This window comes from Grampus griseus, assembly GCF_964374135.1.
Source record: "Grampus griseus genome assembly, chromosome: 19".
NCBI lineage: Eukaryota > Metazoa > Chordata > Mammalia > Artiodactyla > Delphinidae > Grampus > Grampus griseus.
Genome location: NC_139013.1, coordinates 13,277,570 through 13,301,597, shown reverse-complemented (window position 1 = coordinate 13,301,597; position 24,028 = coordinate 13,277,570). Strand labels below are relative to the sequence as shown.

At 59.0% G+C, this 24,028-nt stretch overlaps 1 protein-coding gene across 6 annotated transcripts in view; it reads left to right on the top strand.

The window, feature by feature from the left end:
• The window catches only part of ACTN4 (actinin alpha 4), a 72,736-nt gene that overhangs the window by 38,082 nt on the left and 10,626 nt on the right, over positions 1–24,028 (top strand). For 3 of the 6 annotated variants that reach the window (XM_082676513.1, XM_082676515.1, XM_082676511.1), the window contains exons 2-11: positions 5,791–5,905; positions 6,085–6,204; positions 9,321–9,407; positions 10,347–10,434; positions 12,338–12,416; positions 13,847–13,928; positions 15,747–15,832; positions 19,038–19,130; positions 20,841–21,071; positions 21,681–21,828. In XM_082676513.1, the coding sequence (XP_082532639.1) occupies positions 5,791–5,905; positions 6,085–6,204; positions 9,321–9,407; positions 10,347–10,434; positions 12,338–12,416; positions 13,847–13,928; positions 15,747–15,832; positions 19,038–19,130; positions 20,841–21,071; positions 21,681–21,828 (1,129 nt within the window). Of the gene's footprint in view, positions 1–5,790; positions 5,906–6,084; positions 6,205–9,320; positions 9,408–10,346; positions 10,435–12,337; positions 12,417–13,846; positions 13,929–14,678; positions 14,765–15,746; positions 15,833–19,037; positions 19,131–20,840; positions 21,072–21,680; positions 21,829–24,028 lie in introns of all 6 variants that reach the window. The other 3 variants (XM_082676512.1, XM_082676514.1, XM_082676510.1) reach the window with 1 other exon arrangement.

The following is a 24,028-nucleotide window of genomic DNA, read 5'->3' as shown; positions in this document are numbered from 1 at the left end:
TCAAAGGCAGACGACTCCACATCCTTCCTTCCTCCCTAGATAGGTCAAGGGCTGGGTGCAAGCTCCCTTCACAGGATGGCAGGGCCAGGCCTGGAGCAGCACGGCCAGCGTTGGCCTCCCACACTGGGCTCAGGCCACCCTTTAAGAGGCAGGCAGCTTTTAGGGAAACAGCCCTGCCTGCCTCGCTTTGTGAGCTCAGCTCCAGTTTGGGGACTGAGGCTGGGCGGGGCCCTTCTTGACTAGGTTCTGCGGGCTCTGCTTTGCCAGGCCGGTAGGTAGCATTCCCCTCAGAGGAATGAGTGGCCGCCCCATATTTGTGTTAATAGCTGTGTGACCTTGGGCAAGTCACTTAACTTTTCCCTGCCTTAGTTTCCTCATCTGTAAAATGGAGATGATAATATCTCACATGGCCATGGGGTTGGAGGTTTTAAACACTTGCTATTTGTAAATGGTAAGAACTAGCAATTAGCATTTACTGGCCACCCCACCCCCGCCGCCATCAGAATGTAAATTCTGGGTCTGTTTTGCTTCCTCCCGTGCCCAGTGCCTAATCAGGCCTCCAAGTCAGGATTTGTCAGCCCGGTGATTGCATCGGGCGCCTCTTAGGTGAGGTGCTGGGGACACGGCCACTGCTCAGAATCAGTACTGCCCCTGGAAAATGACCTTGACAATAAAACCCAGATGAGCTTGAGATGCTTTTTGCCTTTCCCTTCTCCCACAGAGGGCCAGTAGCTCCGGACCCTCCCAAATGAAACCTTGAGTTTGCCTTGCTTGGTTACAACTGTCAGCATTTCCAACACGGCTCCTCTGCCTTCCTCCTCCTGCCAAGTTTCTCGTAGAGGCCCTTTACCCTCTTTTTTTCCCAGGTCATCACACATTGACCCTTGCCCCCTTTGGGTTAATCCCCACACAGCAGCAGCCCCATGAGGGTGGCCCTGCCAGCCTCATGACACAGCCTGCTCTCCCTCACTCCCTTCCTTCCTCTCTCCAGCCGGGCTCTGTTCTCGCTGCCACAGGGCCTTTGCACATGCTGTTCGCATTATCTGGAAAGTCTCCCTTATTTTCATCTTACTCGTTCTCCATAGGGAAACTTCCACATGTCCTTCCGGCCAGTAGATCAGGAGCTGTTCCCTGGCATGCTAAACGCTCTCTTCAGCTCCCTCTCTGGGGGTGGGAGGGAAGAGGACAAATGCAGGTTGATACCTCAGAGTGTGGCTGCTGGAGCCAGAGTACCTGGCTTTAAATCTAGCTCCGCAACTTTCCAGGTGCGTGACTTCCTGCGGGCAAGTCATGTCACCTGTCAGACCCTCGGTTCCCTCATCTGTAAAATGGGCCAGAAATAGCAACTACCTCACAAAGTAGCTTTGTGGATGAGAGATGTTAACATCTGACGAAGTGCCTAGAACGGTGCCCGACACCCAGTTAGCTTATAGAAGTATCTGCTGTGGTTGTTACTGTTACCGCTTTTCCTAAGGGTGTCTCTTCTGTAGTTGAGTAGTTGCTTGGTTAATGAGATCCGTCCTCTTCCTCCTCAGAGTGGGAGCTCCTCAGAGTGCAGCCTGAGTCTGCTTTTGCTCACTGCTGTGGATTCAGCACCAGGCCTGGCCCCGGCTCGGCATGTAGCGAATCCTCCCTTGTCGTGGGAGTGGATATGTCCCGCCCCACAGGGACCTGGGCATCGCGGAGCCCGTGGGGCCTGCCACGCTCGGGCAGTCGGGCCCTGTAGCTCGTGCTCTGACAGATCTGCATGGTGGAGGGGGTACAGTGGGCCCACGAGACGTCCATCTATAGCAGCCACCCTCCACACTACCCACCCCACACATCTCAGTCTAAACTGGGTAGGGAGAGGGAGTGAGTAAGCAGAATGTTATTTTTGTAGCCAAGTAGAAGAAGCTATGAATTTTTCATGTCCCGTTGGAACTCCAGCTCCTACTCACCAGTCATGCCGCGTGGAGCAGTGGCTGCGCACGGTGGGCTCGTTCCCGAGGAGGGCCTCGTGACTCCCGCTCCCCTCGCCCCGAGCCCAGGACCCAGCAAGCCTCCGGTGTCAGTAGGTGCTCCTCGTCTTCCAGGAGGAGAAAACAGGGCCGCGCAGGCCGTGGAGTGAGGATGGGAGGCCTGTCGGCGGGGTTCCCATCGTGTGTCAGGTTCAGGAGAATATCCACAGGCTTTTCCTCACTACCGAGGCGAGACCAGGCCAGTGGATATTCTCCCCTAAGCACCCGCTCTGTATTCTGCTTGGGCCTCTGCCTGCTTCCAGCCAGGGAGACAGAAGTACAGGGCAGAGTTACCATTTATTTAAAAATAGTCCTTTCCCTGAGGTTTGTATAACACTGAGTACTTAATCTGTGCCAGGCACAGTCATAAGTGATTTACTTGCATTGTTCTATTTAATCCTCATTTAAGAGGGGAGGTTATTGCCTCCATTTCACCAACAAGGAACCTGAGGCTCATTGCTTGCCCGAGGTTACCCCGCCGGCAGGTGGCCTCAGTGGCCGAGGCAAGATTGGAATCCAGGTCTGCGTGAGCCCCAAGTCAGAGCTCTTGTTTCCTGCCCAGAGAAGCTGAGCAAAGGTGCAGAGATGGGACGCATGTTTGCAGGGTGGACGGTGCCGTGACCTTCTGAGGACAGACTGCCTGAACCCAATGAGGCGAGGTTCGTTCAGAGCCTCCACAGGTTGGAGTGAGGGTCTGCTGTATCTTGCTACCACTCCACCCATGGCCGTGGGGTAAGGGCCTTTGCAGAGAGACGGGCTCTCATCCATCCTTCCTGGGAATGGAATGGGAAGCGGCCGGGGTGGCTGAGTTTGCATGTGTGCGCATGCTCAGTCCATCTGGCTCTTGATGCCAAGCTCTGTGCCAGATGTTTTAAAGCATTCCCCCCCATTTAGCCCTACAGCAAATACAGGAGGTAGATTCTGATAAGTCCATCCTACAGAGAAGGAAGCTGAGGTGGAAGTAGGCCAAGTCACTTGGTTGGAAACACAGAAGTAAGCCGAGGGGCTGGCATTCAAACCCCGAAGGGTTACCCCAGGTGTAACCCAGGCAGGCCGAGGCGGAGAGGGTTGCCTTTCAGACACGTGCCCAGCTCTCCCTGCAGCCCAGGCACCTAGATCTCGGCCCAGCAGCAGCGCAGCACCAGGGACGCCTGCCCTCTGGGAACTGCCCTCTTGCATCCTCGGCCACGGGATGTAATGGGCCACTTTGCTGCCCCGCAGCATCTTTCAGGTACATGCCTTAGCAGAGGCCCAGCATCCCCTGCCACTTCCTGCCCCAGCCTGGCCTGCTGCTGCCCTCTGCTTTACAGGGTGGCTGAGTTCCCCGCCCGCCCGCTGCCCACCACCGAGGCTGCTGTGCTTTGGGCATTCTATTTATTTATTTTATTTTTTGGCGGTACGCGGGCCTCTCACTGCTGCGGCCTCTCCCGTTGCGGAGCACAGGCTCCGGACGCACAGGCTCAGCGGCCATGGCTCACGGGCCCAGCCGCTCCGCGGCATGTGGGATCTTCCCGGACCGGGGCACGAACCCGTGTCCCCTGCACCAGCAGGCGGACTCTCAACCACTGCGCCACCAGGGAAGCCCTGGGCATTCTAAATGCATGTGCGATGTGAGACTTAATTCCTACTCCCTGGGAGCACGCACACATGCAATAAGACCCAAAATGACTGGAGAATGCTGTCAGAGAGATGCCAAGGGTCGAGCGCGGTGGCGGGGGCAGGCAGGGGACGGAGAAGGCACTCAGTGGAAGAGGCGGGCCAGGTGTTGGTAGAGGAGGAGATCCTGGGAAGCACGGGCTGTGCGGAGAGCTGCCGCTTATGAGCACCTGCCGTGTGCTCTACAGGCATTGCCGCTTCGAACCCTCACACTGACCGTGACCCAGGTGGTGTCTTCATCGCCAGGTTGCAGATGAAGAAGCTGACGTTAGGAAGGTTGGGTAACCTGCCCACATGAGTGGTGTAGCCCTGGTCTGTCTGAATTGAGAGCTGCAGAGGGGAAGGAGCGTGGGAAGCGAGGTAGGGAAGGCGGATGCCTTGCTGAGAACCTGCTCCTGGCCAGAGCCCAAAGTAGCTCATGCTTGTGGGGAGGCAGAAGCAGAGACAATGGTGCTGTGATAGAGCTGCACGAGGAGGGGGCATCCGAGTCAGAGTCGGGGTGGGGCAAGCAAGTCAGTGGGGGCGTCCGGAGGAGCCGCACTTGGGACTGCTTTTGTGGGATGGGTGGGTGCGGGCTGAGGCGAGGCGGAAGCGGGGTAAAGGTGCCCGTCGCTGAGGAGACAGCCTCACGTGGGTGTCCGTCTCCGAGGTGGAAGAACTCTTCTTCGTGTTGGCGGGAGGCGGGCGGGGTGCCCTGCCCGTTCGCAGCCCTCCCCCCGCTTCGGGTTTGGAAGGAAACCTTGTACCTGTGGTGCAGCGTATTAATCAGGCGGCTTCTTTGTCTGGGAGGGGCCTCGTGTTGAGTCTCTGAATGAGCAGGGCTGGTGACAGTTGTCAAAACACATGGTCCTTGGCCAGAGGCTCCTTGGAAGCCCCTCAGCCCCACATGGCCTCTGCCGGTACCCGGGTGCACATGGGCTCTTGCGCGTTCCTGGCTGTCGGCCCACCTCCACGCTGGGCCCTGCAGATTGACGAGGGCAGAGCGAGGGACTCCCGTGAGAAACAGGCGTGGGGTTTTTCCCAGATCTTGCTGCAGGGGCCTGTCTCCACAGAAGGCATCTGGGCACATGCACCTTAACTGATGCGACGTGCACCCCTGGCGCTGAAGTCTGATAACACGCCCCAGCCTGCAGGGGGCTGAGTGGTGGTTACTACTCGGGCATTCTGTGCTCTGGTTTGGGGTTTGGGCTTCTTATCGACGGGCCTCTCCACCTGAAAAGGCCCCTTCGCCTTCCAGCACCCGCGTGCCCTGTGATCCTCCGGCAGTTCCTCCTCAGATGTGGTTGCCTAACCCTGGTGGGGGTGGGTGCCTGCCTCCCACTTGCCTTCCAGCCCCCTCTGAGATACACTGGATCTTAAGATGTGGAAGGGTGGGGCGTGGGATGTTCTCCAGGGAATAGAGGGTGTCTGGCCTCTAGGGAAACAGCATATGTAGGGGTGCCACAAGGCTCGGAGGATCTGTGCGCCCGGCCTTTGGGGGAGGTGTTGCCACTGGGCTACTGGCAGTTCGAAGAGAGACTGACTTGAGCAAACCTTGAATTTACGGGAGGCTTGTTTTCCAACTGCTTTCCTGTCCCAAGTCATCTCTGTGCCAGTGATGGGGAAATCGCTGCCCCTGCCTGAGGGGAGGGGCAGGTGGAAGGGAGCCAGGGCCGTGGGGACCTGTGGTCTGCTCTGCCCGCTCAGGGGGATGGAGGGCTGGTGGGTCTGTCCAGAAGAACGTGTCTGCGGGAGCTGGACCCCTGCTTCTTGTTTCCATGCTCAGGACCCCGTTCCGTCAGCACCTTTGCCCGATGCGTGCAGTGGGCTCACTCAGGGTGTGGTGGGGCCAGCACTTGCTCTGAGGCTGGCCGACGTGGCTTCCAGTCCACGCTCTGCCACTCGTCACCTGGCTGACCAAGTGGTAGTCTGGTAACTGCCCTGAGCCTCAGTGTCCTCAGATCCACCTGCCTGGGTCGCTGTAAAGACCAGAAACAGTGTCATTGTTGATAAAAGGTGGGGCCCAGGACCTGGCCCTGAGCAAGGGCCCCGTGGCAGCCGTGCTGTCGCAGGGTCAGGGCTGTGACCTGGCCCTTTTGCTGGAGAGCCCTGACGAACACGCCGACCCTCCAAGCCATGCTCTCCTCTGCTTCCCCAGACCTTCACAGCCTGGTGCAACTCCCACCTGAGGAAGGCCGGCACGCAGATCGAGAACATCGACGAGGACTTCCGAGACGGGCTCAAGCTCATGCTCCTCCTGGAGGTCATTTCAGGTGAGGCCTCCTCCTGCGGGTGCCCACGGGGTGCTACCCACCCCGCCGTCCCGTTGCTGCTCAGGGAAGAGCGGGGCCTTTACCAGCTGCAGCAGCACTGCGCTGGCATGGGCCTGTTCTGGGGAGCAGCGGGGACCCTGAAGCTCCTCTCCCTCTCTTTCTCGGTGTTTGGCCCTCAGGGGAGCGGTTACCTAAGCCGGAGCGGGGCAAGATGAGAGTGCACAAAATCAACAATGTGAACAAGGCACTGGACTTCATCGCCAGCAAAGGAGTCAAGCTGGTCTCCATTGGGGCGGAAGGTGAGCTCAGATGGGGCCCGACCTCTGCCTTGGGAACAGAAGTTGTGTTGGTGGCAGAGAGAGCACTTGGGGGTGCCTGAAGCCCAGATACACCAAGCAGCGACCACAGTGACTGCCCTTGATGTGATGCTGGGCCCACAGACCTCCCTCCCTTCCCCCAAAGGATAATCCAGCCCAAGACCAGGAAATCCAGCTCACCCGGTCATGAGGGGCACAGGGGGAGGAATGGCTTTGACTTGGACCCCGGACACCCTCACTCGCCCTCCTGGTGCCGGGCCTGAGGGACACAGACCGACACGTGACACGGCATCTCTCTGAGCCAGCAGCACCTTCGCCCTTAGGCCCTGTCTGGTGTCTGCAGGCAGGAGCGCTCAGAGTAGGGGAGGGCGCTTGAGGCCCGGTGTCAGGGAGTGTAAGCCCAAAGGTCAGTGAGCAGACTTTGCTGGCTGCACAGCTTGGGAGAGTGTGGCCTCTTGACAGAATACCCGGGATCCTCTGCGCCCCGTGCGGGCACCTGGAACTGTGACCCTTGTCTCCGAGCCCTCCCTAGAGCAGCGGAGTGCCCTCCCTCCAGTGCAGGCTCTTGTCTCACAGACGCCTTTGGAGACCAGGCGAGGCCTGACAGAGCCCAGAAGCTCCCCATCAGCCTGGGCTCCCAGCTCTGGTCATTAATCAGAGCAGGGTTTCCTACACCCCCATATCCCTGTTGTCCCAGCTTTTAGAAAAACAAAGAAAACTAATTGCCGCTAATGGCAGGGCTCCGAGAATTTGGCCAGGACTCTGGGCCAGAATGCGCATCCCGCGTTCCAGGGCTCTGCCCCAACCCAGGACCTCTCCAGGGAGCGCTGCCAAGCCTCGCATGCCACGGCTGAGGTGGTTGGTGTTTGCTTAAAAAAAAAAAAAATCAAAACCCTGAACTCAGTCAGACCCTGAGATTTTCTGTTCTTGCATGGCTCTTTCCTCCTGGCTCCCCTCCAGCCTTCCGCTTCTCACAGCTGCATTGATTTTGCTCAGATGCTAGCCTGTAAATACAGAAGGGGTTAGAGGAGAGACCCGTGGCAGTCATCAGTTTTCATCTGGAGAAAAACTCAGTCTAAAAATGTTTTCCGTTCATGCCCAAGCTGCTTCACTCCCAATCCCCGTGGCCGTAGGGCCTCTGGAGGACAGCTGACTGGAGCCGCTCCGAGGGCTTTGGGATACCTGAGCGCCCCAGTCCCCGCCCACCCCCAGCTCCCTGTCCCTCTACACCATCTAGGCAGTTGCAGGAACGTGGCTTCCTCGTGGGGGTTGTGAGAGGGGTTGGGAGTCGGAGGCACAGCTGCAGGTCCAAGAAGCAGCTGGTGGATGTGTCATGAGAGCGGCCGTCTTCCTCCCCTCACAGGGACTCTCTGAGTCCTCCGTGACCAGCTTGCTCGTGGAAGCGGCTGGGTATGGGCACTGCGGCCTCCTCTCCAGCTTGTGTCCGTCCCCGGCTTTGGGGTGCCTGGCCCTCGGGGGGAACGCAGCCTAGATTTCCTGAATGAATCACCGCCCTCACCCCACGCTGGGAAGGCTCGGCCTCGTTTCCGGCCGTGGGGGTTCTTAACACTGGGAGAGAGCTGGACAGACAACGTGTCCTTCCCCTGCTTCCAGGCGGCCAGCTACGCATATCTCCTCTCCTGAAACCCTCAAGCCGAGAGGTGCCCTCGGCCGTCAGCCCATGGCTTCGCTGTGGGGAGCCTCTCCAGTGGCTAAAAGAGCACCCACCCTTTCCTAGCGAGCATGTCCTCGGGGAAGGCTGGGCCCCATCCTCTGGGGGACCATCGTGCCTCCTTCCCAGATCAAGCCCGCCTAGAGTTTTCTGTTCTCGAGGCTGGTGAGCAAGCTCTCTTGAAGTGTCCCCTCCATTCTCCGCATCCTCTCTCCTGCATCCGGTGTGTGAGAGGCGTGGGGGTGGCAGGCCTGAGAGGACCGCCAAAGGCGCGTTGGGCCCATGGGCCCCAGGAAGAGGCCGCTTGCATGCACCTCCCTCACCTGGCTGCAGACACACGGTGCCTGAGCGTTGCAGAAGTGGTTTTTCTCTTAAGCTGCTGAAGCTGAAGAACGTGTGGTCCAAACCCTTCTCTTTCACTCCCAGAAGTTTGGGAGAGAGGCTGGTTTTCGGTTAGTTAAAAAAGCACGCACTTATCAGCTGGACCTTGTGCTACCCACTCTCCCCTTCCTGCAGCACCATGTCTTTCTCAAGGGCCGGGTCCAGGTGCTGGGGGTGCAGAGGTGATCACGAAGGCAGACAGTGAACAACTAGACAAACCAGCACATATCAGTGTGTGAGGGGAAGAGCAGGGTGCTGGGGAGAGAGGCACCGGGACGGTCAGGGAAGCCATTCTGGGGAGGTGACATATAAGCAGAGCCTTACAGGCTGGGAAGGACCAGCCATGTGAGGAAAGGGTCGAGGCGTGCGCTTTGTGGCGGGCCAGAAGGTGTGAGATCCTTAAAACAAGAGAGAGCTGGCTTGTTGAGAGGACGGAGCTGGAGAATGCTGGGGAGGGAGGTGGGAGTCACGCAGGGCAGGCCTTGTAAGCCAGACTCCAGAACACAAAGCAGGCGACCGACACAAATCCGGTGCACCTGTTCCAGTGAACACCGTGCCTGCCGCGTGGGGTGGATCGCAGTGGGGATGGAGGAGGCAGCACGGGAGGATCTGAGGGAGACGACGGTGGCTCGGACGAAGGTGGCGGCAGTGGGATTGGAAGGAAGTGGGCAGACTCTCAAGAGACATGCCCATAAGGTGTGGTGGGTCCTGGAAACGGAGGCCCAACACCTGGGACGAGGCTCAGCGGGGAGCAGTCCGTTGAGCTGGGTCAAGAGAATGAGCTGCCCAGAGAGGAAGAGGCCTGCATGGCCGAGAATACACGGGGATGGAAGCCCGAAGGTGCCAGGCAGCAGAAGGCTTTAGGGACAGCACTTCCCGGAGTGTTCAGGGGACATCTTCTCCCAGTGAAGGTGGTGGAGGACAGGCCTAGGCAGCTCTTTCAGATGATTGGAGTTAATCTCTAGACAGGACCGGGGGCCGCCTGGGGAGTCCCACTCTGGTTTTAACAACCCTCTTGCCCTCTGCCCCCTTTCCCTGTGTGCAGAGATTGTGGACGGCAACGCAAAGATGACCCTGGGAATGATCTGGACCATCATCCTCAGGTTCGCCATCCAGGACATCTCTGTGGAAGGTGAGAGCCAAGGACCTGCTCACGGGCAAAGAACAGCCTCTCCTCCCCACCCTGGTTCCACCCGAGCTGGGGGGACTTAGTTAGGATTTCGGGCTTTTTGTCTTCATGCTTTGAGGCTCTTTCTTGTGTCCAGACATCACTCAGATGCCCTGCCTGGGGGTGGTTAGTAGAGGTGCTGGCCCAGGCTGCAGGTGAAGGGTCCCCCCCGCAGCCGCCCATCTCAGTGGACCCTCACACCACCCTTGTCAAGTGTGGCCCCATTTTACAGTCAAGTAGCAAACTAGTGATAGAGTCAGGCCTGGCCTCGTTCTCCTGGGCGTCAGCACCTATGTTTCCACTCAGCCTCCCACCCTCGGACCTTGGCCTCCATGGACCTGGGGTTGGTCCAGGCCACCACAGGATGAGAAAAGCCACAGGGCCAGTGTGCAGAGGGGGCTCCTGGTGACAGACCACAGCAGGGAGCGCATCTATCTGGTCACTTGTAGCACTCCCAGTGTGTTGAGGACAGTCAGAGCTGTCCACGGGGAACGGACGGACCTCCTGGGGCCCTCCCTCCCTGCTTCCTCGAAGCTGCGGCCCGGTCTAGAGACCCTGAGTGGGCAGGCCCGCATCAGGGCTTGTTTGGCCGTGTGTCCTGCCAGCTAAAGGCACAGGCTTTGGGGTCAGAAACATGGCGCCGGTTCAGGCCCTCACACTGGCCTGCCACTGCCACTTCTGGGGTGACCCCAGGCAAGGGACTGCTCCTCGGGGCCTGGCGTGCTGTTAGGATCAGCAGGCGCCCACCCGCGTCTGGAAGGGGCACTGCTGCTGCTCCGTCCAAGGGCCTCTCCCCCAGGTTCTGTGCGACCCTTATGCCCGAGCCGAAAGTGCAATCCACCGGGGCTGGGTTCTGAGCGCTTAGTTTTGGGCCAGTGCTCACCATCCTCATGTGTTTTGCAGAGACCTCTGCCAAGGAAGGGCTCCTTCTCTGGTGCCAGAGAAAGACGGCCCCGTACAAGAACGTCAACGTGCAGAACTTCCACATCAGGTGAGCGCCGGCCAAAGCACCCGGCCCACATCATTCCCACTCTGCTTCCTGGGACCTGAGATGCGGTCCTCCCACCCTCTCTCTTTTCCTGTGGTGTTGTCATGGTCTGTGAGGTGCCAGCTCTCAGCGGCCCCTCCCCCTGCCACTGGCCCCCGTGAGCCCCTGGCAAGGTCCCTGCGTCCCCTGGGGGAGGCAGCAGTCACCTCGCCGTCCCAGGCTAAAGGCATTAAGGCCCGGCACTCTGGCAGGCCCTCTAGAATCTTCTTTTTCCCCAAGCAAGGTAACTCAGAAGCAACAACAAAGCTCTTCCTTTGTTTTGACCTCTCAAGAGGGACCTGCCATCCTTACGGTTGCTAGTGAATGTAGTGTTGGGAAAAATGTACTGTGTCCACTAGAGGAACAAGACTCGGCCTGCACGAGCCTGTTCTTCCTCGGTTGAGGGCGGGAAATGAGTGTGTCCATGAGGTGAGTGTGGTCAGTGCCACACAAGATCTGGGAGCGTGGCATGGCCCGGGGGTTAGGAGTGCAGGCTTTGGGGGCGGCCCCGAGGTCAGATCTGGTGTGACTCTGTGACCTCACCTCTCTGAGCCTCTGGTGTTCTCCTGGGGTGGATGGACCAGGGAGAGGGCACACGTAGGAATGAAGAACGGGGCTTCATGGGATCCACAGAGGTCCTGCTGTGTCTTCAGGCTTCCTGGAGCCCTGGCACTGGACGTTGGGGACCATTGTGCTCTGCATTGAGAGCGTTTGGTCCCTCCCTTGAGCTCCTCTGTGTGTTTCCTTCCTTTTCCTGCCACCAGCTGGCTGGTCCTCTGTGCATTTCTTTTTCTTTTTTTGGCTGCATTGGGTCTTAGTTGCCACACGTGGGATCTTTCCTTGTGGAGCGTGGGCTCAGTAGCTGTGGCCTGCGGGCTCAGTTGCTCTGAGGCATGTGGGATCTTAGTTCCCCGACCAGGGATCAAACCCGCGTCCCCTGCATTGGAAGGCGGATTCTTAACCACTGTGCCACCAGGGAAGTCCCTGTGCATTTCTACTCGTTTATTTATTCAATCACTAAATGTCTATGGAATGCCTACTCCATGCCAAGAGTGGGAATACAGCAGCACCAAAATAAAGTCCCCACGCTTGGAAGGTAACACCACAGCAGGGGGACCAGTAGTTCACAAAGGCGTGAAGAAACCAACAGCGTAATTTCAGGTAGTGAGAGGAGTCATAGAAAGACGACAAAGTAGGATAAGGTGATAGAAAGTAACTGGAAGAGTACCACAGTCGGGGGCCGGGGGGGTCTTTCTAAGGAGGCGTCATTAACCTTGACCCATGAAAGAGCCAGTGTGACTAGTATGGACTGTGACCAGCTGTCACTTTCCTCTGAACAGAACCCTTCGTGTCAAGCCACATCCCGGCATTTAGCCAGCCCACGGGTCAGGTCAGCTAAGGTGCAGAGGGCCTGCAGTGGCCTGCCCGGCTCAGTGGGGCCTTGCAGGGACAGTGCTCAGCAGGTCACAGCTACCCTGGTAACGAGCACTCAAAGCACTTGTCATTTGTCAGGTATCGGCCAAAGCCTCACATATTTACTCATTTCATCCTCACAACAGCCCAATGAAGTGTAGGTACTGTATTATCCCCATTTTACGGATGTGGCAACTGAGGTAGCAGGAGATTATGGGACTTGCCCAAGGTCACACTGACAGCGAGTGGAAGGGCTGGGATTTCCCCCAGATGGTCTGGCTCCAGCAGCCAGGTTCACGGCCAGCCGGCCACACCGTCTGCCTACAGTGCCAGGCACACACTCTAAACCACCTCACTGAGTGGGAGTTAATCATTCCTGTGGGTGCCCACAGCCTGCAGCCCTCCCATGACGGTGGGGGGGCTCCACTCATAACCTTGGCCTTTCCATCCCCAGCTGGAAGGACGGTCTTGCTTTCAATGCCCTGATCCACCGGCACAGACCAGAGCTGATTGAGTACGACAAGCTGAGAAAGGTACGTGTCTCCTGCTCCCCTCAGTGGCCCACAGACACCCTGAGTCTGACCCTGGCTCCGGGCCACCGCCCCCAAGCCCATCTGTTGCTGGCGTCCAGAGCTGGACTCTGTGCTCAGATGGGCAGACTGGGAGGGCCTTGTGCCAGCTGTCAGCAGACCCCAGGCTCGGTGGCTGATCTCGCCTCCTTTGCTCCCCTTGGGGACTGCCCTTCTCCCTCCTTGGTCATCGCAGCTACCTGGGGTTATTGTAGGGCCTGGCCGGCCATGCTTAATAGCCGCCCTTCCTTAAGCCTCTAGATTCTGGAAGCATTTGGGGAGGGGTAAAGAATTCTAAACCATCACCGCCGACAGCCCTGTCCCGTGCGGGGTCCTGTTGTATTTTGCCTGTACAGAGCGTGTAAGACCCAGGCTCTGCCCTCTAGGAGCTGCCAGCCTCGCGGGGAAGACAGGACAGTTGCGTCCAGAGCAAACCAGCCGTACAGGGCCCTGTGCATGTGCTCAGGCTGCGTGGGAGTGGAGAGGGGATGGGGCCGGACAAATGCTCCAGAGGAAGGAAGGCACACCTGAGCTGACCCGGTGGGGGCAGGGCCTCTGGGGAGGAGGCAGTTGAGGGCCAGAGAGCGGGCATCCCAGGTTGGGGAGGCACAGGCCTGCACTTAGCCCGTTCAGTCCGCAGTGAGTAATCGTATTGGGCTCTAGCTGGAAAGCCTAGGTGAAGGCACCTGAGGGAGGGTCAGGGTGAAGTGCCTTTCATCCTGTAAGCAGCGGGGCAGTTAGAGTAGGGAGGTTAGAACGGGGGCAGTTAGAGTAGGGAGGTTAGGACGGGGGCAGTTAGAGTAGGGAGGTTAGGACGGGGGCAGTTAGAGTAGGGAGGTTAGGACGGGGGCAGTTAGAGTAGGGAGGTTAGGACGGGGGCAGTTAGAGTAGGGAGGTTAGGACGGGGGCAGTTAGAGTAGGGAGGTTAGGACGGGGGCAGTTAGAGTAGGGAGGTTAGGACGGGGGCAGTTAGAGTAGGGAGGTTAGGACGGGGATGCACTCCGTTCCCTCTCTACCCCACCCCCCACGCCCAGGGCTCTCTCAGGTCTGGACCAGTGTGGATTTCAGGGCAGGGGTCTTAATCTGGGGTCTGGGGATGGATGGAAATTCTAAGAAAAGAGCACGCCTGCATTGTCTCTGGAGAAAGGGTCCACAGTTTGCCCCACAAAGATTTCCAGAGGCATTCCTTTGGGTAGGAATTGACTTTACCCGGGTGTCCCCCCTCCCCTCACTGATCCCTGCAGCAGCACAGGTGGCTGAGAACTGCCTGAAGGACCCTTTCCAGTCCTAGCCCTTCCCAAGATCCCTCCCTTCCGGGCCAGCCCTTGTTCCTTCTGCTTGTGCATCCTGCCCCTGACCAAGTTTCTCCTCCTTCCCTCACCTCCCTCCCCCAGGACGACCCCGTCACCAACCTGAACAATGCCTTTGAAGTGGCTGAGAAATACCTAGACATCCCCAAGATGTTGGATGCAGAGGGTAAGTACATCCCTTTTGTTCAGTCAGCACCCTGTTTTGTGGGCATGTCTTGCAGTAGCCTCAGGGAGCTGGCGGAGCCAGCCAGAACGCCTGAATGAATGAGCGTGAACTGGGGACAGTGGTGTCACCCAGGGAGCCAGAGCAGGAGCAGCCTGAGCAGCCAGGGGTGCAGGTGGTGGGGAAGAGGTCCTTGAAGGGTCAGCTCTCAGGGGCTGCCTCTTGGGCTGGGCCCAGGTGCCCTGCCTTCCTGACTGATCCCACCCCTCCCTCCGGAGGGGCGAGGGAGGTCGCCAGGAGGGTTGACTCCTGCAAACAACCAAGGCCTCTGCCTTCCCTGCCTGCCACAGCCTCGGAGTCTGGAGCCCACCAAAGTGGAGTGTTTTTTCCTTTTCCGGCTTTGCTCCTTTTCCCAGCCATGTACCACCCCCAGCCAGGACCCATGCCTCTGGCCTCTGGTGGCCTTTGGGGTTGACCGTCTAGCAGCCCCTTGAGGCCACTCTCAGAGAGAGGAAGTGGCCTCGTTTTAATCCATTTCCCACAGGCTTGGCCTTTCCAGTGACCATGGGGGATGGAGGGGCCAAGGGTGTGGCCAAGCCAAGCCCACTGGAGTCGCCAAGGGCCGTGGAATCAGCTCTGAGGGTCCTTCTCCCAGGATGGCTGTGGCCTTGGGAGCCTCTGGATCCAGTGGGTGACCGCCCCCGCCCCACCCGCCCCTGCTTGGGCGGTTTAACCCTTGTTGTTCACTTGCAGACATCGTGAACACGGCCCGGCCCGACGAGAAGGCCATAATGACCTATGTGTCCAGCTTCTACCATGCCTTTTCAGGAGCGCAGAAGGTACCGGGCAGGGCCAGGCAGGCCCACCTCGCTGCCACTGCCCAATGCCGCTGCTGCCTCTCGCCTCCCGTGCTCACCTCATTTCTCTTGCAGACGGCAGCGGTCTCTCTCCGACTGGAAGCCACCCCCTGACTCCTTGGCACCTCCGCCCATTCAGTCCTTGCCCACACTGTCTATCAAGGGCCTGACCTGTGCCAGGCTCTGTTCCAGGCACTTAGGATATAGTCAGTGACTGAGTCAGGCACGGTCCCTGCTCTCATGGAGCTTACATTCTAGTGGGCAAGGCAGACAACAGGCGTGTCCACAGATAGAGTAATTTCATGTGATAAGTGCAGTCGAGAGCATGGGACAGGATGGTGGGATGGGGAAGCGTGGGGGCTGCTTCGCTGGGGCTGTCAGGGGAGGCAAGACGAGCAGGAGCTGCCTGGTGAAGATCTGTAGGAAAAGTGTTCCAGGTAGAGGGGGGAGCAAGTACGAAGGCCCTGAGGTGTAAATAAGCATGGCTTTTTCAAGGAATGGCTGGAGAAGAGTAGGAGAGGGGAGGAAAATGAGGTCGGAAAACGTGACGGGCCCAGGCCGTGCAGGACCATCGTAGTCTGGGATCCGGAGTTTGGGTTTTATTCTGGGGACATCAGGAGACCACCAGGGGTTTATGCTAAGGTGGTAGGTGGTCACACCGGACAGGATCTTGCTTATGTTTCCAGGAAGATCAAATAACACCTGATCCTTCCAGCCCTAAACAAGGCTTCCTTGCTAGTGTTTCACAAACTCAGGCCTGGTTCGAAAAGGAATCCATCTTATTCAGACCCTCCCCCTTCCCCTCTACAAAACCCCGGCAAGACATGCCCACCCAGGCCGGAGCCAGGGTCTGGCTTCCAGTCCAGAGCAAGCGCTGTTCCTCCGCATGAACCTCGGGCCTCGGCCGGCCTTCCTGCGTCTTTCACTCTCTCCTGCCTCTCTCTCTCTCTCTCTCTCTGCGCAGATATTGTAGGCACTCTGAGGCCAGATGAGAAAGCCATCATGACTTACGTGTCCTGCTTCTACCACGCTTTCTCGGGGGCTCAAAAGGTGAGCTGGGGCGGGAGCACCCTCACTGCTGTGGCTGGAGACTCGCCTTTGCCACCCCTCCACCCCCACGTCCCCCTGCCCGGGCTGCGGCCTGAGGACCGACCCAGTCTGGCAGGTTCCTGTGACTATGGGCCTCCATTGCCACCACCGAGCCGGTGCTGGCCCAATGTCGAGACACCACAGGTAGTCTCTCTGTGAATACCGCCCACTCTGTGAGATGGGTGGTGGCACCCTGGTTTCTCAGACAAGGCAGCTGAATCCCAGTGTCACCTTAGATGGCAGAGCGCAGCTTGGGCCTGTGCTGCTCTGCTTGGCCGCCCCGCCCTTTCCGTGATCCGTGCCGGCCACCTGCCTGCTGCGCTGGCTGTGCCTCTGCCCGGAGCATTGGCTTTGCTGCCCCTCTCTGCAGCTCTGTCCCCTCCCAAAGTCCCCAGGAAAGGCTCTAGGCCTGCTCCTGCTGACCCAGATCGTCAGGCCGCTGTCCCCAGCAGCCCCGTGGACACAGGTAGGGCCGTCAGAAGTGTCTGCTCCCAGGAGCGGCCCTCCCCGAGCCTGGCTGACCTCACGTGTCCCCCGCTGCGCCTGTCAGGAGCCCTCTGCTTCCACAGGATGGTGCCCAGCTGCCCCCACGTGGAGGCCTGGCCGGCTCTGTCCCCTCCACCTGCCTCCTGGGTGTCTGGTCTTGGCCAGCGGTGTATTCCCAGCAGCTTGATTTTGTGTCACCGTTGGCAGTTGGGCAGGGAGGAGAACAAGAAGAAATGAGCTCTCATTTATTGAGCACTTACTGCATGCAAGGGACTGATCCGAGGACTCCATGTGCACAGGCTCTAAGAGTCCCCTGCACAACCCCGGGAGGGGTGGGTGCCGTTATCCCCATTTACAAGAGGAGGACACTGAAGTCACGGGGCGGGGACTTTGCTGCCTCCTTCAGAGCCTCAAGGCCAGTGGGGGCCTTCCTACGGGCCATCTGCTTGGGCCGCCTCTCAGCAGTGTGACCTCGGATAAGTCTCTTCACCTCCGTTCTCCCACGTGGAAAACGTGGAGCAGGCTAGTACCCGTCTCAGGGCTGTCCTGAGGATGAAGTGAGCTCATGCGGGTGAAGAGCTCAGGACGGTGCCTGGCCCCTTAAGCGCCCCGCCCGCGGCCCGGCAGTCAGAGTGGCCTGCCTCTGCCCGCCTCTGCCCGCCGTGCCACTTCCCGTGCCACCTCCCCGGCAGGTGGTCGGAGCTCGTGTTCGGAGTGTTCTGTGGGGGGGCACAGGCAGGGAGAGTGGAGGGGACCCCTCACCCTAGCAGGAAGGCGGGGGGGGGGTGGGCGGTGATAGATTCCTCGCCACAAACCCCAACTAACAGCACGTTTGTGTTGGCCTCACCCCTCCACGGGCCCCAAGCCAGCCTCGCTGCCCACCACACTGCCCTCGAGGGAGTGTCTTCTCTCTGCCCAAACTGCCCCCTCATGCTTAGAGCTGAGCTCTGGTGTGGGGGACCGGAGGCCTTGAGGCATCTGTGGGAGGGGATACTGGCAGGAAAGCCCAGGTCAGAGCATTTGGAAGTCTTTGAGGCAGCTGGGCCCCTCTCGTGAGGGAGGAAATAAAGGCCGGCCTATTGGGAGCTGCCCGTCACCAAGGGACGTGCAGGATCCAGGCCTCTCCGGCTATGAGCCCAGCTTCCCCCGGCCCGTGTTTACTTCCCAGGACATCCTTGTAATGCTTTTATTATTGTGGCTGTCTTTCCCCCAGAGGTTCAATCCAGTCTCTTAAAAAAGTGCTCTCTGGGTTTTGTTTTGTTTCATGAATGCAAGGGCAACCCTAGCCCTAGCACCAAGTTTGCCCGTTCTCTCCTGATAGTTTATTTCTAGTCACTAAAGCATTTGCTCCTTGTTCCTTTGCTCACTCATTCATTCATCAACTCTTGAGTACCTCAAACACGCCAAGCCCTGAGCTGGGTGCCAGGAACTCAGTGGTGAACCAAAACACTTGTGACCAGCAGCCCGCACCTTCGCGGGCCTGCACAGCGCAGTGGAGCTGAGCTTGGGGTGCCGGTTGTCTCTCCAGATTTGGGGTCAGGGACTCACGTCCGCGACTCCCCCACAAGCTGCGATCTTGGCTCTGCTTCCTGCACTCACTAGGGGCTGGGTGTTCATTGGCCGAGGCCCTCGGGAACCTCACCTCTGAGGAGCACTGCCTGTGGCCGTCGGCCTGTGTCCTGCAGCATGAAGCAGGGTGTGTGTGTGTGTGTGTGTGTGTGTGCACCACTCTCAGCTGTCCCCCACTCACCTCCTCACCTGTCCCAGAGCAGCGTGTGGAAGTGGGAGGCTGGGCGTCAGTGCCTGCAGCTAGCCAGGTCTGGAGCCACCCCCAAGCCTCTCTGTTTTCCTTCCCCGCCACTCTGTAGACCCTCCTCACTATTTCTGTTCCTGTTCTGTTGCCGTTTCAACTCTTCTTCTTGGACCCTTTCTGTGCTTCCTGAAAGGTACCTGGTCTCTGTGTGGCATCCCTCACCCTCCTTCTCCTGTCCTTGCATTTTCCCCCCAGCAGGACAAAGCAGGACATTGTCCTGTAGTTCTGGGCAGAGACTAGTCACTGTCTGCACCGCTCCCTACTCTCCGAAGCCCTGGCTCCCCTCCGCCCTGTGCATCATGACTTCCGCCCTCTGAGCCTTCAGCAGCCTCCTCGAGGGGAGAATTAGGAAGGGGCTGGGCATGCTCTGCCTGCGCACTGACCACCAGACTTCTCTGGGGGGCGCCAGCACCCCCCTCCCTGCCCGCCGCCACAGCTCTCTGGCGCTCGGCCTTCCCCGCGGTCTCCCTTCCCAGCCAAGGGGAGGGTCCTTAGCCTAGCGGAGGACCCTACCCAGCCTCACCCAACCCTCCTCTTGGAGGGCCTGTGAGTCCGTTTCCCCCACAGTGGGTGAGCGTACGGCTCCCTAGTCCCCTTCAGCACCTCCATGGTCCAAGTCGAGAGAGCCCACAGGCCCAGCTCCCCTGGCGGGGGCCTCAGCAGTAAGCTTTGGGGGCCCCGGAAAGGCCTGTCAGGACACAGCCACTCGGCCCCATCTTGCTGATGCTGTGCTTCCTCTCCTTCCCTCCTTGGGGACTTCTGTGTGGGCCACGGATGAGCCAGCTTTCAGGGGACGTGCCTGTCAGGAGGGAGGGTCAGCAGCCCCCAGGCAGCCCTGACTGTGTGCTTTCCCCTCCCCTGCCCCAGGCTGAGACTGCCGCCAACCGGATTTGCAAGGTGCTGGCTGTCAACCAGGAGAATGAACACCTGATGGAAGATTATGAGAGGCTGGCCAGCGACGTGAGTGTGTCACTCCCCCCTGCCCTGGTGGCCCCGCCAGCGCTGAAAGATTAGGTCACCTCTTGTTACTCTCTGCCAAAGGTCATGGGACATCTGCAGAGGGGAGAGCAGGGATGGCAGCGAGACTTTCTAGAAAAGGTCGTAAGGTTATATAGGCTGTGGAGTTTGACCAAGCCAGCATGTGACCTTTCGGGTTGATTTTACAAGACTAAGGGGTCAGACTGCTGTGTCACTATGCTGGCTGGCTTCTGGGGTCTCGAGCTTGGGTTTCTACAGAAGATAACTCAAGGACAGAGTTTTCTGAACACCCGACTGCATTAGAATCAGCTGGGGAGCTTTTTAAAAATTTAAAAAATTTTTGTTCCCGTGCCCCACCCGTGGAGAGACTGATTCCGTAGGATGGAGAGAGACCCGAGAGCTGATATGGTGACAGGACAGCAGTTTGTCATGTCAGGCCCCCGTGCAAGCACTTCACGAACAGGATTTACCATCTCCACAACAGCCCTGTTAGGAGGGAACTCCTATTACCCCCTTTTCCAAGTGAGGAAACAGGCCCAGAGAGGGTCAGGCACAAACCCACCACCATGCGGCTTGGTGGGACGGAGGTTCAAACCCAGGCAGCCCTGCTCCGGAACCTGAACCCGGACCATCAGTTGGGAATGTGGGTGTTTAGTACATCTCTCCTAGATTCTCCCATTTTTAAAATTTCCACATTAAAAAAAAGTAAAAACATCTACGCTCCCCAAGAGGAGTAGTTTGACTGCTCTTCTAGACCAGTGGTTCCCCGACTTCGAGATTTCACAGACCAGGAAAATTTGGGAAAGTATTTGCCAGCCAACCTAGAGTGGTGAACTTCTTATTTTGCCAAGTTAAGGATATTTTTAAAAGAAAAAGCTACCGTTTGTTACCACCATCATGTCTAACACCTAAGAAGGTTAAAAGGTTATATCTTAGGATCCCGGCCCTTCCCAAGAGAGGGCAGTTAGCATCACGCACCAAGATGTCAACACACACGGAGACCTTTGTCCTTGGTTTTCTCATCCTGCCAGAGGTTGGCATTTGGGAATCACTTCCCCGGGCCTATCTATGCTGGACAGTACTCGATTTTCCTCTCCTAGGATTGTTCTAGAATGTCCAGTTTGTTTGCTTGTTTGTACCCTGGTCTCACTCCATCAAAGACATGAGTGGCTCATACGGGTCACTTTCTTTTTCAGTTGTACTTTATAATTTTCTGTGTCCCAGGCCCCGCGCATGGCACTGACCACCCGAGAGTGAGCTAGGCGTGCAGTCAGCCCTGCCCTTGAGGCGGCACAGTCAGTGACCAGGACACAGTGAGGCTCTCAGTGTGAAGCTCGGTGCAGATGGCGACAGCGGGCTCTCATGGGGGTGCAATGGGGGCGGCCATCCAGGAGGGGCGTCTGAATTGAGGCTGCCCTGCTTAGGTGAGGGAAGGAAGGCCAAAAGCAAAGGCAGGAGCAGGAAGTAGCCAGAGAACAGCCCCGTGGTTCAGAGGGGGCACGTGTTCCCAGAATTCCTGGTCATGGGATTCCCGTCGGGAATTATGGAAAAGTCGAGCTGGGGAGCAGGGGTGATTCCCCAAGATGGGGCCCTCGGAGATCCAGGTCCCCTGTGCCCATGAGCCGGGGGCGGCCCTATCTGTGCTCAGAGGGTCCCCTGCAGAGGCCACCGCAGCTTCTTGTGGGCCCACAGCTCCTGGAGTGGATCCGGCGCACCATCCCCTGGCTGGAGGACCGCGTGCCCCAGAAGACCATCCAGGAGATGCAGCAGAAGCTGGAGGACTTCCGCGACTACCGGCGCGTCCATAAGCCGCCCAAGGTGCAGGAGAAGTGCCAGCTGGAGATCAACTTCAACACGCTGCAGACCAAGCTGCGCCTCAGCAACCGGCCCGCCTTCATGCCCTCCGAGGGCAGGATGGTCTCGGTGAGTGCCGGGGGCTGAGGGTGGGCCGGGGCCCAGGAGGTGTGTGGGGCTGCAGGTTCCCTGTGAGGGAACAGCTGAGGGGCGGCTGCTCACCGCCCACAGGCTTATTTCCCCAGCATGGTCTTTCTTAACTGAAGTGCACAGCTTTCGGAGTGCAGAGTGCGGTGGGGCATGCACTCGACACTTTACTGGGTTCCTTCTCCCCCATCACTCCCCAGACTTTTACACCCATCCCCAAACCACACCATAGTTTGTGTGGAATTGTTTGAATTTGGGCCCTCTTTTGGCTGTGACTCCAGGACCTCCAGTGCTTGAGACCCCTTCTCAGGGGAGGGACAATATTCCCTGGACAGTCACCTTCTGACTCCCAGTGCCCCGTTTGGCATTCGTTCATTTTCATTCAATCATTTACCCCAAAAGTATTGACCGCACCTGCCATGTGCTGGGCCCTGTCCAGACACGCAGATACAGCAAAGCCGGGGAGAGATGTGACCCCGGCCCATTTCTGCTGCCTTCCCGTCATCATCAGGGTGGTAACCTTCAGGGAGGCATTGCCCTGCTGCGTGCCCCAGCTCCCTGTGGTAGCCCTGCCCTCTCCCGCCCCCACAGGACATCAACAACGGCTGGCAGCACCTGGAGCAGGCCGAGAAGGGCTACGAGGAGTGGCTGCTGAACGAGATCCGCAGGCTGGAGCGGCTCGACCACCTGGCAGAGAAGTTCCGGCAGAAGGCCTCCATCCACGAGGCCTGGACCGACGGTACGACCCTCCCAGCTCCCTCCCTCCTTTCTTGTCTCTCAGAGACAACACGTGTACGCACACACAGACACACACACACACAGAGCCCCTCCTGCCTGCATAGCGTCTGTTTGTCAGACCCCCTTTCCTGCTGCCTGGGAACATGCATGTCACAAATGCCGCTGTGGGTCCATCCAGCCCCAGGCAGCAAGGAACAGTTTGGGGCCAGGTCCGCCCAACCTGCCCTGGCCTCAGAGATTACTTACAGGTGGACTGCTTCCTGGGTCATGGACCCTGTGCCAGCTGCACAGGGACGTGGCCCCTGTCCCGGTCACTCTGCCACGTCTCCCCTGAGTATGGCGGCCCTCCGGGCCAGGGTGGGCGTGGGGGTATGATCTCCCCTCCCTGGCAGCCTGGGTTCACACCCTGCCTTCCGTGCCCAACACCCTTTGAGACTGTGGACTTCACACTGAAGAGCCAGTGCTGGATGGTCTGTGGTCCTGAGCATGGTCCTTAGAACGGGCCAGGGAGCCGCCTCCCGGCCCTGCTGCCCGACTTGCACCTGCTGCTCACTGACCACCAGCCACGCGCCCTTCGGTGTGGCCCGCCGTGGGAGCTCCTTCTCACCCCTGCCCTGTCCCGGTGCCTCCCCCGGGGCCCCTCCCACAAGGGCAGCGGTGATTCCGGCTTCTCCGCAGCTTTGCAGTGCCTGTTCCCTTGGCTCGGGATGTGGAATTCCATCACGTCCCTGGCCCTCGGTCGGGACCCACACCACGGCTGAGATTCTGCATCCCAGGGGCCCAAAAGCTTTCGGGAAACGGCCAGTGCCTTCCACTGGGCTCCCACCCTCCCACTTCCGGCTGCCTCCTGCACTCCCTGCCCTGGCCCTCCTGCCACCACTCTGCCTAGCTGGTCTCACACTTCCTTGCATTGGTCAGTGCAGTTTTTCATCCCTCCCAGCCTCCCAGGTCCCCAGGAGATCCTCACTGAGCCCCTGGGGGCTCCTCTGGCCCCACCCACCCAGCTATTAGGCAGGCTGCCGCAACCCTGGTCAGTCGCTGAGACCCACCCAGAGGCACCCACACGGAGCCTGCCCCACCCTTGCCGGCACGCGGACACGCAGCTCTGCAGGGTCCGCAGACCTGGGCCTGTGTCACCTGTGTCCCCAGCCGCAGCCCGGCTAATGCCCTCCTCACATTAGCTCAGGCCAGCTGCTCTCCAGCGGCAGCTTCCAGATGCAGAGCAATACCCTGACCCCTCCTCTGCCAGGGAAGGAATGCAGAGGAGGGGAAGCCAGAAGGCAAGCCGAGGACAAGGTAGCCTGGGCCAGGGACGCAGGCACCTCCCTCTGCCCCACAGAAATGGCGCCTGTGGGCTCTGCCCCCGCAAACCTGAGGGGGGGGTGTTGGCATGTAGTTTATTCGTTTGTTCTTCATTCATTCATTCATTCAACAAACACCTCTTGAGCCCCTTCGCTGTGCTCGGCAGTTTCCAGGTAGGTGAGGCCCTGCCCAGGGAGCTGCAGACTTTGACATCTTTCTTGTCAAGGGGCCCTTGGACACGTAAGTGGATTTTACAGCACCCGGTCCCACGCTTGGACTGAGCTGCCTCCTGTCATTATCCACGTGTTGTAGCCCCATCATCCTTTCTTAGGCTCCTGTGTCCTCCCTGTGGATTTCCCTTCTGGGGGCCTCTTACCAGCCCTCCAGCCTCTCTCCTGGGGCTCCAGGAGGCCCTGAGAAGATGGTCTCCTGAGGCCGAGGGGTGTGGGTGTGACGGCCCACCAGAGCTCCTTCCCTGGGAACCACTTTGGCCGGCCTTCACCCGAAGGCATTTAGGAGAAGTGGCCCAGTCTTTAGCCAGGGCCCAACTCCACACGCCCCTGCCCCACCCCTACCTCCCCACAGGCACTTTGGCATCTGGCCCTGCCCCTTGCATTAGCCCGGAGTCCCCAGGCAGGCCTGTCCACTCTCATTCCCAAGGCCTGAAGCCTCTGTCCTCTGAACCACCCAATTATGCAGAACAGGAGGACAGACCAGCCTCCCGACCCCTCTACAGCCCTGGAAGCCAGGTGTAGCAGCCTCCTCACCTGTGGGGGGTTGGGGGGCAGAGGGCGGGCTGAGCCACCATCACTCTGTGCCCCCTCACCATCCCTACAGCCTGCAGGAGTGAGCACCCATGTGGGTGCTTCTCACAGGGTCTCAGATTGTCTGGGGGAAAA